We start from the raw sequence: 14505 nt of genomic DNA on the forward strand, positions 1-14505 counted from the left end.
ATGGTACTACCAGTATGTATTTACCTGACTGGTAGGACAATAAGAAGTCAGGGACAAGGGCAGACTGTGGGTCTGGTTATGACTAAAGGCCCTTAGGCCGATGGAAGACGAGCGTGGCAATGTTGGAGCCGGGAGCAGTACACCCATCAGCTCCCCCAGCCCGACGGATCGCGCAAGGCAGCTGGGGCGGACTGCCCAACCTCGGGAGCCCCCAGTCCTCTCCCCAGGCTGCTTCCCCCAAATCCTCGTAATGCAGAGGAATGGGGAGAGCCCCCCAAATCCTCCTAAAGCAAAGGCCCAGGGAGAGCCCCACAAACTGGTGAGCGGCTTAGTCTTTTAAAGAGAACTTCTTCTAGAAGGTTCATAGATAGGGAAAGATGTTTTTAGTCTGCTAAGTATGTATTTGAGAATTTGACATTTAAATGAATTATTTAGCTAAGGAAAAAATTTCATCAATAGTATTAATAAAAAGTAATTCTTAAGGTTTCTGGAATTAAATCCTGGAATAAAATCTGGAATAAAATCACCTCCTAAAGTGATTTAGTAAAATGGGAGCTCAAAGTTGAATTCGAGAATGAAAATATGTTTATACATAACAAAATGGTAAGGTTGGGGTGTGGATATCAGTGATGGTAGCACAGTATTGTGAATGTAATAACTACTACTGAATTCTACACTTAAAGTGATTAAAATGGGGAATTTTCAGTTGTATATTTGTTCCTGCAATAAAAAGATTTTTTAAAAAGGTACTACGGCAACATTCAGTGACAGAAGTTTTACGTGGTCATAAACAGACTTTTTTTTTCTCTTGGCATACATGTTCTCTTTGCAGAGCCTTTTAAAGCATAATTACTTGCACTGCCCTGACTGCTTTACTGAAAGAGGGAAAGGTTATCATTCAGGTTTTCCTCCTTTTTCCATCCTACTGAGAAATTTTGGAGTCAATTAAAGATGGAAAACGGCCCTCTCAGCCTTTTATCTTTCAGCAGGGACCCAGAACCAGATGAGAGTCATTTCTACAAGAGGTGAAGCCCCACAGTTTCTTAGGAAGGAGATAATATGTTCATTATCTGGGTCTAGATAAGGACCTGCTTATATTTTTCTAATGAAATGCCTCCAGGGTGAAAGAACTAGCCAGTGTGAGTGGAATAAAGTCTATAGAGAGCTTCTCTTTAGAAATTGTCTGTTTTCTTTGACCAGGGCCATGAAGAGTCAGTACTTGAAAATGCTAGTCAGGCATCTTCTGAAACTTCAAACAGAGAAGCTGCGAAGAGACGGAACTTGGCTCAGCCTGTAACCAAACTGTCACGACCTCCTGAACAGCCCATACAGAAGAAGGTTCCTGGCTTAGTGCCTGCTTAACTGTATCGGTGTACTATAGGAATATTGTCCTCTGGGGGCGTGGGGTACTGGGTGAAGAGTGGAGCTGGTATTTAAATCCAGATTTATTAAGAATCTCTTGATTTATTAAGAATCACCTTCCCTATTTAATACTAGAATTAACATTCTGAACCAAACTTGAAGCGAAGCTATGAGGATGGATAATAATATATTTAGAAAAGACTCAGTTCTTTTTGAGGAAGTAATTTGGTTGTGTAGAAATTGGAAAATATAATATTCACTGAGGAAAACAATCCTACTAGGTAGTTTAAGACATTATTATTATTATTTTTTCTCTCCCCTCCCCCCCCACCCCAGTTGTCTGTTCTCTGTGTCTGTTTGCTGTGTCTTCTTTGTCCGCTTCTGTTGTCAGTGGCACGGGAATCTGTGTTTCTTTTTGTTGCGTCATCTTGCTGTGTCAGCTCTCCGTGTGGGCGGTGCCGTTCCTGGGCAGGCTGCACTTTCTTTCGCGCTTGGCGTCTCTCCTTACGGGGTGCACTCCTTACGCATGGGGCTCCCTTACGCAGGCGACACCCCTGCATGGCATGGTACTCCTTGCGCGCATCAGCACTGCGCATGGGTCAGCTCCACATGGTCAAGGAGGCCCGGGGTTTGAACCGTGGACCTCCCATGTGGTAGACGGACGCCCTAACCACTGGGCCAAGTCTGCCGCCCAGTTTAAGACATTATTAAACCATATTTACCGAGTGGCTAATACTGACTTTTAAAATGAGTACATAATTTTCCTCACTGGCCCTTCTAGGGAACTGGTTGGCAGCTCTTCACTTTGGAATAGTGCTCAAGTTTATTGTTCCAGCTTTTCTACTTTCAAAATTTTAATTCCTAAGTTGACTGTGACATGAAGTTGGAAGAAATTGGAAATAAATCTGTATTTACTGAGTTCTTAGGGAAAGCTGGACTGAAAGTAGTTTCTCATGTTGCATCTCAACCTGAGATTCCCTCGTCCCATATCCCAAAAAAGTTCTTGAGGCCAGGGATGAGTTCATTGAACCTTTTATTTATTTATTTATTTTTGAGGCTTGAATCCGGGACCTCATATGTGGGAGACCAGTGCTCAACCACTGAGCCACATCAGCTCCCCTGAGTTGGTTTTTTGGTTTGTTGTTTGTTTTTAGGGGACCAAACCCGGGATTTCCCATGTGGGAAGCAGGTGCTCAACCACTTGAGCCACACCTACTTCCCCTATTCTTTTTTAAAGATTTATTTATTTTTCTCTCCCCATCCCTTTGTTGTTTGTACTTGCTGTGTCTGTTCATCTTCCTTGTTTCTTTAGGAGGCACAGGAAACCAAACCTGGGACCGCTGATGTGGAAAGGAGGTGCCTGATTGCTTGAGCCACCTCCATTCCCTGCTTTGTTGTGTCTTTCATTACGCTTTTCTTGTATCTCTTGTTGTGTCATCTTGTTGTGTCAGCTTGCTGCGCCTGCCCATTGTGCCAGCTTGCTTTCTTCTTTAGGCGGTACTGGGAACCAAACCGTGGACCTCCTATGTGGTAGGCAGGAGCCCCGTCACTTGAACCACATCTGCTTCCCTCCCCCTATTTTTAGTATTTCCAAAAAACCTAATGAATGATACAGACTAATTAAAAATTCAGATTTATTTGAGGTTTGCTAATAAAACTAATTATCTTACGCTGATGGTAGATTTCAGTTAAGAGTCACATACTTTTTATATCTAGGGAAGCAAATGATTCATAATTTAATATACACAGTTTGTTAGATAAAATGTTAGAAAATATGGAGTCTGGGGTATTAAAAAATAAAAAGGGTCCTTGGAGGTGAAATGGTAGCTAACTAGTGTCTTAGTGAGAAGAAATGATCTGAACACCTTTTCCATAATAGATTAGCAAAATAGGAAAATGTGAGTAAGTGATGAAAGCAACCCAAATGAGTGATTGCCCACCAGTTCCCTAGAAGGACCAGTGATGCACTCATAGTAAAATGTGTATACGTAGGGACCTAAACAATTTAGGGGTCTTTTTGAACTTAATTCCTGTTACTATTTACCCTTTGTTTCTTTAAATAATACCTATTTATGTGGTATTCAAGAACTTCCTAAAGACAAAATTTTTTAAAACATATATAGATTGGTAGTTGTTATCTCAAATATTATTCTTGATCTGTTGTTAGCATAATTTTATTTACCCAAAAATGTTATTAATTTACCTCTCTCATTGTAAACTTCTTATAGATGTTTATTACAATTAATAGCTTTCATTATATTTAAATATACGTAAACTCTGTATTTGAAGGAACTTCCCATGAGATTATTTTTTTCTTCTTAAAATGTTTGTATTCCTGTTACCAACACTTACTTTTCTTTAGGTTCTTGAATTACCTGAAGAACCTCCTAAAACAGCTGACGAAGTAAGCTTACTTTTTCTTTGAGATTAAATATATTTTCTTATTTTCTTCATCTAACAAATAAGATAAATACATCTTATTTAAAGTTTAGAAAGAAAAGATAGCATAAATGCTTGTGTGACTGGTCTGTAATTAGGTCTTGTTTTAAATATGGTACAAGGTTAAACTCTTAGATCGAGTTCTGCTTTGAAAGCCTGCTGTCTGCTGAGTTTGTGTTTTAGAGCCACCCACTGCTTCAGGTACATGTGCTTTTCCAAAATGTCAGGTCAGCAAATGAGTTCCTTACACTGAATAAAATAGGCAGAACTTCAGTGTGCAGTTCTCGCCTTAAAAGAGAACACGTAAAAATGCACAGCTTTTAGACATTTTAGTTTCCCGGATGGCTTGCTGTTTGGGGGCTGGCGTGGGACTCAGCCTCCACTCTGCACAGAGCGTCTTTCCCCACTGCTTTGTTAAATCCTCGCTGCCTTCCTGCCCTGCCCGGCGTAGTTACAGACACACCTCTAACGTATGGGGAGCATGTGTCTTTGATGCCTGTAAGTCATTTAGGCAATAAATCTAGAAGGAAAGTCCTTGGGGCTTTCCAGTTCTCAGCACTCAACAACCATTACACTCTCCTAAAAACCATTTTTCAGATAGTCATAAAAGCAATTGGGAAGGTGACATTTTTGTCAACACGTTTGCAGCATTTAATTTTAGTACTTTGGAAATCTGAGGAAAACCCAAAAGTCATAGGACAATAGGGACAAGGAAGTCCGCAGGCCACATACTGAGCACCCAGGAGAGACAATTCTTTTTTTAAAATACTTCTAATTCATTGCTGTACTTGGCAAACTCAGGCTCGAGATACAGCTACCCTGACCCTTCTACATTCTCACTTTTCATCAAGTTCTGGGTTGGTATCCATGGGAACCACTTTATAATAGGGGAGTAATTAAATATAGCTCAGATTTGACAGGGAGCTCCTTTAATGAACTTACCCTGGCTTGGAAGTGCATGATATTACTCCTGCAGAAGAGCTGCCTGTCACCCAGGGTTACAGATGTTCTAGAGGTCAAGAAGTCAGTGAACCCTTTGAATTGTACCTTAATGTGCTGATAAGTTTTTCTACAGCCTCATATCTGTCACCCTGAAAAGGTTAAGAAACCCCTGTGATAGAAAGACGTGGTGCTCTCCCCTTTTTAACAGTTATTCCATTTTGTTTCCTTGCTACCTTTTTCCAGTACTTGTTATACTCATTAAAGTGTAGGTCAGACCAAAGGGATTTTAGAGGTAGAATGAGCCTAAAAAACTATCTGATCCCATCTTCTCACTTGAAGCTGGAGCCACAGATGGGAAGTTTGTTGGTACCTACTAGTAGAACCAGGATTTGAACCCAGGCCCCTGGCTCTCGCAAGTGTTCTTTCCTGTATTCGCTCTATAGGCAATGGTAGCCCTGTTTTCTTCTCCCAGTTTTCCCTCCTCTGTTTTGATTAATAATGTAAAAAAAGTTATGGTAAGTAATTGTTACCTGTGAAAATCATATGTAAAATACGCGTACCATGTGCATAGTCTTAATTGGTACAAGCAGCTTTTGTATATTGCTTCATGAAGTTTTTTTAAGACAAATGTATACTTGGTTCTTTCACAGTGTCTGCTAGTCCACATTAATCATGAAAAGCTAGGGGACATTGGAATCTTGTCATCCTATCAGGGTCATCACGGGGCAAGGCATCTATGCTGTTTTCCTGCTTAGACAGTTCAGTGCAAAAATTCTTAGTCCAACAAATAACACCAAAGAGCTGTAGTGGTCATTCCCTCTGTGGGTTTCGTGCCTCGGAACACCTCTTACGCCCCGTTCCATCTTTCAGACTTCTCTGGTTCTCAGTGCCCTGGACCTTGTTTTCCTCCTTTGATCTCTTGGTCTGTTGCTGTACAGTCAAGCTGCTCCTGACTCCTCTGCCTTCCGCCTTTCCCCTCCATTGTGGCAGACTCTTGGAAAAAAAGTGCACTAGACTTTAAGCATGGAGGATTAGACTCGTCGTGCAAGATAAAAAACAAAAAAGGGATGTGTGCCTTTCCAACCTATCCTGCCCTATCACCCGAAGAGAGAATTTTCAAAGAAAAAAAGCCATGCATACAGTAGGGAATGGGCTGTACCCTCAGCTCCAAGATTTTAGGAGTTTGTCTTTGTAAATTATGTAGTCGTATTGTTTGTAGCTATCTGCAAAATGCTATTTCCTGTTTTATCAACTTACCGGTTTTAGTCTGTTACCATGATCATTGCACAGCATCGTTTCTATGAGCCTGCTCCTGTCATAAACATATTTTAATCACTAAGCTACATAACTGTTTTATGAGTATATATGTCAAAGAATAATTTCACTTTTAAGAATACTGGAAATTATAACTTCCATGAAATTCTCTATTTCCTTATTAAATGTAGGCCCATTAAAAATGTCTGGTATCACCTACAGAAGTAGAGGGACCATCTTTATAATTCTGTATTGCTCGTGGGAGGACTAACATTCATTTTAAACATTTTCAGAACGAGAAGGAGCTTTCTCTGTCTTGCTTTCTCTTTCTCTTTCTCTTTCTCTTTCTCTGTATATGTATACACACACACACACACACACACACACACACACACTTTTTTTTCCCACCCCACTGGAAAGTGATCCTAAATGCAGTAGCTGTGACTGTATTATAATGGGCCACATGAGAAAATTCCTGTTATGCTGGAGGCATGCTTGGATTTAGGAACAGACTAATAGATGAAGGAACCAATGACTAATTTTGGTTTCCAATAGGGGATAAGTCACACAATTCTTACTTAAGCAGTACACCTTGATTTGTTCAGTACCTACAATGTAGTTAGTATTGTGCAGTCCATAGAATTCTAAAATATTAATATGGTAAGATTTTTAAAATGAGAAGGAAACAACTCATGTTAGTCCAGAAATAAAAGTAGAATATTCACCATATGTTACTCTTTGACTTTTAAATTGAAAAGAAAATAACCATAGACTTTTAGGTGACAAAAAGGAGTTTGAAAAACATCACATAATGCTATTGTATCACAACAGCAACCGTTTTCATTATGGTAAGCTGTCTTACTCCATTTGACTAGGTGTGCCTGGAGCACTGATTTACTTTCCAGTTTGGATTGTGGCCGTGTCTTTCATCCATTTGGTTGTCAGTCTACTACATAGTCAGTATTAGTAAAAAAAAAAAAATTCCCAGTCAGTCCTCATTGTAATTATAATAACAGACAATTGTTAGATTTCAAACAAAGGATAATATTACTTCTCTCAAGTATTTAATCATCATGAAAAATATTGGTTCACTATAATTTAACCTTAGTTTTTTGAGACATAAAGCAATTGATTCTCTTTGTATCAGATCATTAATTTGGGGGGAAAATCTCACTGTAAAATTATTAAATTTTATTGTTTATAAAAATAAGTTTAAAAAGATTTAAAAATAAGTAAAATTGGCCTTTAATCTGTAATTTAGTTATTTATGATTTCTTTGTGATTTTATCATAAAACTTTTTTTTAAAAGATTTATTTATTTATTTATTTATCTCCCCTTCTCCCCCCACCCTGGTTGTCTGTTCTCTTTGTCTATTTGCTGAATCTTCTTTGTCCGCTTCTGTTGTTGTCAGTGGAACGGGAATCTGTGTTTCTCTCTGTTGCGTCATCTTGTGTCAGCGCTCCGTGTGTGTGGCGCCATTCCTGGGCAGGCTGCACTTTCTTTCGTGCTGGGTGGCTCTCCTTACAGGAGGCACTCCTTGCACGTGGGGCTCCCCTATGCGGGGGACACCCCTGCGTGGCAGGGCACTCCTTGCGCACATCAGCTCTGCGCGTGGGCCAGCTCCACACGGGTCAAGGAGGCCCGGGGTTTGAACCGCGGACCTCCCACGTGGAAAACTTTTCTTTAGTAGAAGTAATGGCAGTATAGAACTTCCAGATAACATTTCCCAATATCTTAACTACTTGGGTGGAAATATTTCTAACATGGCATTCCTGAGATGGGTTGCTGCTCTGAAACCACCATTTTTATATAATTCGGAGCCTGCAAAACTACCAGAACAGTTAATGATAGTGTTAGCCCAAAGAAAGGGTTTGCTGGCAGGCAAATAGTGAACATCAGTATAACTTGCTAATTCATCATCTTCTGTGTTTATAATGTCCTTTAATATACTCTCAGTTTTAGAGCTCTTTTTAGCTGTTTAACTGTTTGATCCAAGGATGGATTATGGGGAAATTGAGTATGTAAGGCGGATAAAGGAGAGGGGCACTCCTAGAGCTCGTAGCTACTGGGGCAAACCCTGTTGGAATGGTTTGGGTGCTGTGCAGGCTACAGCACGATAGGGCCTGGGTCACTTTTTGATTCCTTCCCTTCTAGTATTTTTTTTTCCTTTCTTTATTATTTTTTTAAAATGTTCCTTCTGGTATTTTTCTTGTCTGCAGAATGTGAGGTGGCACTGGATCTCCTTTGTCTGAAAGTCAATTTTGAAGCCATGTCCCAACCTGGATATTACCTACCAGACAGAAGCATTTAGTCTGTGGTGTCTGCTTTGGAAGGCTCTCTCACAGATAGCCTAAATTTACAGGAGTTTCTTTTTCATTTTCTGAAATATTATTTTCACATTTAGAGGAATGTTTTCTGGACCTTGATGTTGGTGTCCTACCCTTAGAGCTAAACTGGTACAAAACCTCGTAGAGCTTTTATAATCACAGAGGTTTAGTAGAAATAGTAATTTTGGCATTGCAGAGGGCAGTGGATTGGAATCCTAACTGAACATTTGTATTTCTCAGGTAGTTACGGTCGCTCTGCGATGTCCAAGTGGGAGTGTCCTGAAGAGAAGGTTTTTTAAGACTTGCAGTTCACAGGTAAGTGGGGAAATTCTTATTTTGATAAATGTTTTTTAATGAATTTGACAAAAGCTTATTCACATGCAGGGGGAGGTAATATCACACTGTCAACTAATACTTCATCAGGTGAGAATAAAGGCCATTTATATATTCTATATACATGGCAGAAATTTGGATAACTAGGCATGGTGGGCCTTTTTGAACTATTATTTCTACATTAAAATTATGTTCAGTTCTCCCTTTTTTGTTGTTTTTTGTTTTAATTACATTTTCATAGCTTCATGGGTAAGAAAGCTTTCACATCCTTAGCCAGTTTTAACTTCATTATCTCCTGATGGATTATAAATACCAGATTTCATTGTTTTTATGTAATCTTCTGTCATTCTCAACAAACTTTTTTTCTTTTGTCCTAATAGTTTTCTTAAATTTAAAAACAATACTGTGAACATTAGGAATAATTTGGAAACATAGAAAAGTAGAGGGGAGCAGACGTGGCTCAGGCATTTGAACACCCTCCTCCTGCATGAGAGGTCCTGGGTTCCGTTCCCAGTGTCTCCTAAAGATGAGCAAGACAGCGAGCTGACGTGATGGGCTGGGGCAGCAGGCTGATGCAATGAGGAGACACAGCGAGAGACACAACAAGCCGGCAGTGGATGTAGCTCAAGCAATTGGGTGCCTCCCTCTCACATGGGAGGTCCTGGGTTCAGTTCCCGGTGCCTTCTAAAGAAGACAAGCAGACACAGAGAACAGACAGTGAGCACAAACAACAAAGAGGGGGAGAAATAAATGTCTTAAAAAAAAAAACAATAGTGAGCGGACAACAAACAAGAACAATGAGCAAAATAAAAAAGACAACAAATAGACAACGAGCAAAACAACAAGCGAAAAAACAAACAATGAGCAAACAGACAAGGGAGCCAACTCAGGGGAGCTGATGTGGCTCTGTGGTTGAGCGCTGGCCTCCTGCATGTGAGGTCCTGGGTTCAATCCCTGGCCCCAGTACCTCAAAATAAAAAGAAAAAAGAAAAGTAGAAGAAAAAAGCGTCTGCTGTCTAACATTACAATCAATGATTATTTTCATGTATTTCCATTTTTAAGTATATTTAAAGATATAATTATGTGTATATGTAAATTTTCTGTCTTGATTGTTACAGTTAATGCTCTATGACCAAAATGTAATAAGTTGTAATGGGAAATACTTGACTACATAAAAGTTTAAAATTCTCTCAAGAAAAATATCGTAAAGTTAGAAAAAATATTGTACTGTCTGATAGTTTTTACTTGATACAAATCAGGTAAAAGATAAACACCTCTGTAAAATAGCAGATAAAAATAAATGAGATTTTCCAAAGAAGAAAGGGCAAGTGGCATGAAAATGTAAGAAAAATGTTTGGCCTCACACAAACTAAAGAACTGCAAATTAAAATGAGACATCATTTTATACCTATTAGATTCCAAACATTAAAAAAGGATCGTACTGGGGAGCAGATGTGGCTCAGGCAGATGAGCATCTGCTTCCCACATGGGAGGTCCCCGGTTCAGTCCCTGGTGCCTCCTAAAAACAAAACCAAAAAACCAGACGATAAACAAAAAAATAACAACTCAGGGTAGCTGATATGGCTTAGTGGTTGTGATGGTTAGGGTATTGTGTCCACTTGGCCAGGTAACTGCCCAGTTGTTTGGTCAAGACAAGCCCTGGGCTAACTGTAATACAAGGGCATTTATGGACTTTAGTCACCAGTGAATTTACTTCAGTGGTTAATCATAGATAGCTGGTTATACTTACATCAATCAGGGAGCTTGCCATCAGCAATGAGTGACACTTAACCCAGTCAGCTGAATGCCTTAAAAGGGGAAGTGATTCCAGTATTGAGAGAGAATTTCCCAACTTGTCTTTGGACAGCCAACATCTCCCAGAACTCGTCAAGAACCTTCACTGGACTTTGATTGCAGCCCCTGGTTGCAGCCTCCCTGCAGAACCTGGACTTGTGCATCCCGCAGCTGCGTGAGAGGCTCTTGTAGAATTGCATACTACTGACAGATATCTCTTTTTGATTCTGCTTCCATAGAGAACCCTGACTAATACAGTGGTTGAGCACTGGCTTCCCATATGAAGTCCTGGGTTTAAACCCTGGTACCTCAAAAAAACAAAAATAAGACAAAACAAAAAAGAGTAGTACCTAGGGGAGCGGATGTGGCTCAGAGTTGGGTGCCCCCTGTCCCGTGGGAGGTCCCAGGTTCAGTTCCCTGTGCCCCTAAAGAGGACTAACAATGAGCAGGCAAAAAGCAAAAACAAGGCAATGAGCAAACAACAAGCAGACCATGAGCAGGAACAAAAATGAGTAGGGAGTGCATGTGGCTCAAGCAGTTGGGCACCTGCCTCCCACATGGGAGGTGCTGGGTTTGGTTCCTGGTGCCTCCTAAAGAAGAAATAGACAACGAGCAGACAAAGAGCAAAAACAGTGAGCAGACAGATGAGGGAACCATCTTGGGGAGAAAAAAATAGAACTACCTAGTTTCTAGTTTTGGTAAGTGTGTGGGGAAAATAAGATTCTCATCAATTGTTAAGGTGAATGTAAATTGGGTCAGTGTTCCTATGAGAGAATTTAGCAATATGTATTTATATATGTTGATGCGCACAAGGAGTGCTGTGCCACACAGGGGAGTCCCCCGCATAGGGGAGCCCCACGCACGAGGGTGCACCCCTTAGAAGAGAGCCACCCAGAGCAAAAGAAAGTACAGCCTGCCCAGGAATGGCGCTGCACACATGGAGAGTTGACACAGCAAGATGACACAACAAAAAGAGACACAGATTCCTCGTTCCGCTGACGAATATTTATCTGTGTTGATCCAATAATTTCATTTATGAGAATGTATTCTATGTAAATAAGATAGCCATTCAAAGGTATAAGTGTCTGTCTATGTAGGATTAGCTAAATGAGGACATATCCATATATTGGAAAATTATGGACCTTTAAAAATTATGACATAAGTGTACATGTGTTTTCTCTGTTTCTGGCATGGGGAAGAAGTAGCCACCGCCTTCATTTATCTGTTTGTTTTTCCCACAAGATGTACATGTGTTTCATGGCGTATCTCAGGTCCTTGGAGGGTGCCCAGAAGTCAAGAATGACCTGTATTTGATGCTGTAGCTTCCCCCAGAACACGTTATCCACCTTTATTCCGAAAGCCAAAAGCCATCCTTTGTTTAAAGTAAAATTGGTTTGGGGACAGGCAGTGTTTTTGTTTTGTTTAGTTTCTTAAACTTTTGATTCTGAAATAGGTTCAAACTTACAGGACAGTTGCAAAAATAATGCAGAAACCCTTACAGAGAATTCTGTATCTCTATATCTCTGTCTCCAGATTCCCAGATCCACCCATATTTACATTTTGCCACTTTTTCTCCATCCATGGCTCTATCAGTTAACTCATCTGTTTATTTACTAAATGCTTGAGAGTGGTTGTATACACTATGCCCCGTGAACACACAATACTTACAGGCAACAGTAAATGGACATTTTGATAATTATTGTGGGAATGTTCATGACAGAAACTGCTATAAATTATAGGGGTGGCCCATGCAGAGTCTCTGGGGCCAGGATATGTCTATTTGGACAAAGTCCCTGAATGATTTAGAATTTTTTTAAAGATTTATTTTATTTATTTCTCCCCCCACCGAACCCGTTTGCACTCGTCTACTTTCTGTGCCATTTGTTGTGTGCTGTCTTCTTTTTCAGGAGGCACTGGGAACCAAACCCCGGACTTCCCATGTGGGAGGGTGGCACCCAATCACTTGAGTCACCTCTCTTCCTGCTTGTTATGTCTTCTGTTGTGTTTCCTCATTGTGTCTCTTTGTTGCAGCATCTCATTGCATTAGCTCACCATGCCAGCCCATCCTATCAGCTCGCAGTCTTGTTTGTCTTCTTTAGGAGGCACTGGGAACCGAATCTGGGACTCGGGCACCCAACTGCTTGAGCCACATCCACTTCCTTTGATTTTGATCCAAATCACTTTTTTCCCCAAATGCTAACCTTCCATTCTTATTTTATTTAATTGAATAATCTTTGCATTCCTTTATAACTCTGGGAGGTTTCTCTGTAAGTTGTGAAAGCTCTGTTTCATTACTCCTGGGTGCATGATTTAACAATGCCAGGATTGTAAAATACCATGGAGATCAAGAGGGACGCAGTGTGTACAGGTATTTGGCAATGACTGTGCTTTCCTGTCTTTTAGGTCTTACTCGACTGGATGATGAAAATTGGTTACCACACATCCCTTTATAGCCTTTCTACTTCCTTTCCCAGAAGGCCTCTGGAAGTGGAGGGAAGTTGGTCGTTGGAAGACGTAGGAATAACTGTGGATACTGTACTCACGGTGGAAGAGAAATAGCAGAGCAACTACTTAGGAAGCGAGAACGGCCTGTTCTACATATAATCAGTTACGTGTGCCTATCCAGGACAGTGAAGGGTTCACGGTAAAACTGTGTTATGCCTTGATTGGGTGCAAGGCAGTAAACACTCTGATGTTGATATCCATGGGAATATCTGGACGTAAAATATTAGGGGAGGATTGTTCTCTGCATGTAATAATTTGTGGAATGTGCCATCTTAAACCAAGTGAGAACCAGGTGAAAATGAACACAATAAAATACTCAATAAACATTTTTTCCCGGCTGACATCATTTCTCTGGTGGTTAAAATACAAAGTCCTATGACTTCAGTCTCTAGGTCTCCAGCCATTTTACCTACTACATTGTGGATATTTCACAGTTCAGTCAAACCCTTTGAAGTCCAAAAAGTAAAAATGTTTATTCTGATGTCTTTCTAGAAATTAAAAACTTAAATTTTCAAAGCTTTTGAAGGCTTTAAAGTTTGTTTTCATAGTCACCTATTAATGTTTACCTAGTGAATGTTGAGATTTATACCATTCTGCCTTGCATTATATTGTAACATTACAAAATTCCAAGTGGATTAATATTTTTAAAAATGAGGGAAGCGGACTTGGCCCAGTGGTTAGGGCATCCATCTACCACATGGGAGGTCTGTGGTTCAAACCCCGGGCCTCCTTGGCCCGTGTGGAGCTGGCCCACGCGCAGTGCTGATGCACGCAAGGAGTGTCCTACCACGCAGGGGTGTCCCCGCGTAGGGGAGCCCCATGTGCAAGGAGTGCGCCCCGTAAGGAGAGCCGCCCAGTGCGAAAGAAAGTGCAGCCTGCCCAGGAATGGTGCCGCACACATGGAGAGCTGACACAGCAAGATGACGCAACAAAAAGAAACAGATTTCTGGTGCCGCTGACAACAACAGAAGTGGACACAGAAGAACACACAGCAAATGGACACAGAGAGCAGACAACTGGGGGGGGTAGAGAGAAACATAAAAATAAATCCTTAAAAAAACAAGTGGGAGCATGACATGTCCAATAAGAGGTTCTAAAGGCTGTGGCCAATCGTGGCCTTCTCTCGGTCACTCACTGAGCAAAACCGTGTTGTGAGCAGCCTGGTGGAGAGGCACCTGTCAGGGAGCTGAACCAGCAGTGTGGTGGGTTGAATCGTTTCCCCCTGAGAACTATGGGCTTGAGCGTGCCTGTATTTGGAAATAGGCTCTTGGCCCGTATCATCAAGGGGAAGTCCTACCGCTTCAGTGGGCCCTGCAAGCCCTGCCTGGTGTCCCTAGGAGGAGCGGGGTGGGGAGGCCGACGGGTAGAAATTGTAGGGACCCAGCGACAGGCCATGGCGTGCCCAGGCTGGCTGGCAGCCTCCGGGAGCCAGCGCGAGGCTGGGCAGCCTCCCGAGGGCCTCTGGAGGGGGCACGGGCCTGCGGACCCCTGGCCCCTGCCAACCCCTGGCCCCCTGCCGACCCCTGGCCCCCTGCCGACCCCTGGACC

The 14505-nt window shown here is 41.4% G+C and overlaps 1 protein-coding gene across 3 annotated transcripts in view; it reads left to right on the forward strand.

The window, feature by feature from the left end:
• UBXN8 (UBX domain protein 8) overlaps positions 1–13285 on the forward strand; it is a 29363-nt gene extending 16078 nt beyond the window's left edge. Inside the window, exons 5-9 of one of the 3 annotated variants that reach the window (XM_058290082.2) lie at positions 1201–1338; positions 3725–3766; positions 8566–8640; positions 10526–10627; positions 12856–13285. In XM_058290082.2, coding sequence (XP_058146065.1) covers positions 1201–1338; positions 3725–3766; positions 8566–8640; positions 10526–10627; positions 12856–13011 — 513 coding nt within the window. In that variant the 3' untranslated portion in view covers positions 13012–13285. The remainder of the gene's footprint in view (positions 1–1200; positions 1339–3724; positions 3767–8565; positions 8641–10525; positions 10628–12855) is intronic. The other 2 variants (XM_004475166.5, XM_058290083.2) reach the window with 2 other exon arrangements.
• Positions 13286–14505: the final 1220 nt, after the last annotated feature.

The sequence above is a fragment of the Dasypus novemcinctus genome, chromosome 29, assembly GCF_030445035.2.
Source record: "Dasypus novemcinctus isolate mDasNov1 chromosome 29, mDasNov1.1.hap2, whole genome shotgun sequence".
NCBI classification, from domain to species: domain Eukaryota; kingdom Metazoa; phylum Chordata; class Mammalia; order Cingulata; family Dasypodidae; genus Dasypus; species Dasypus novemcinctus.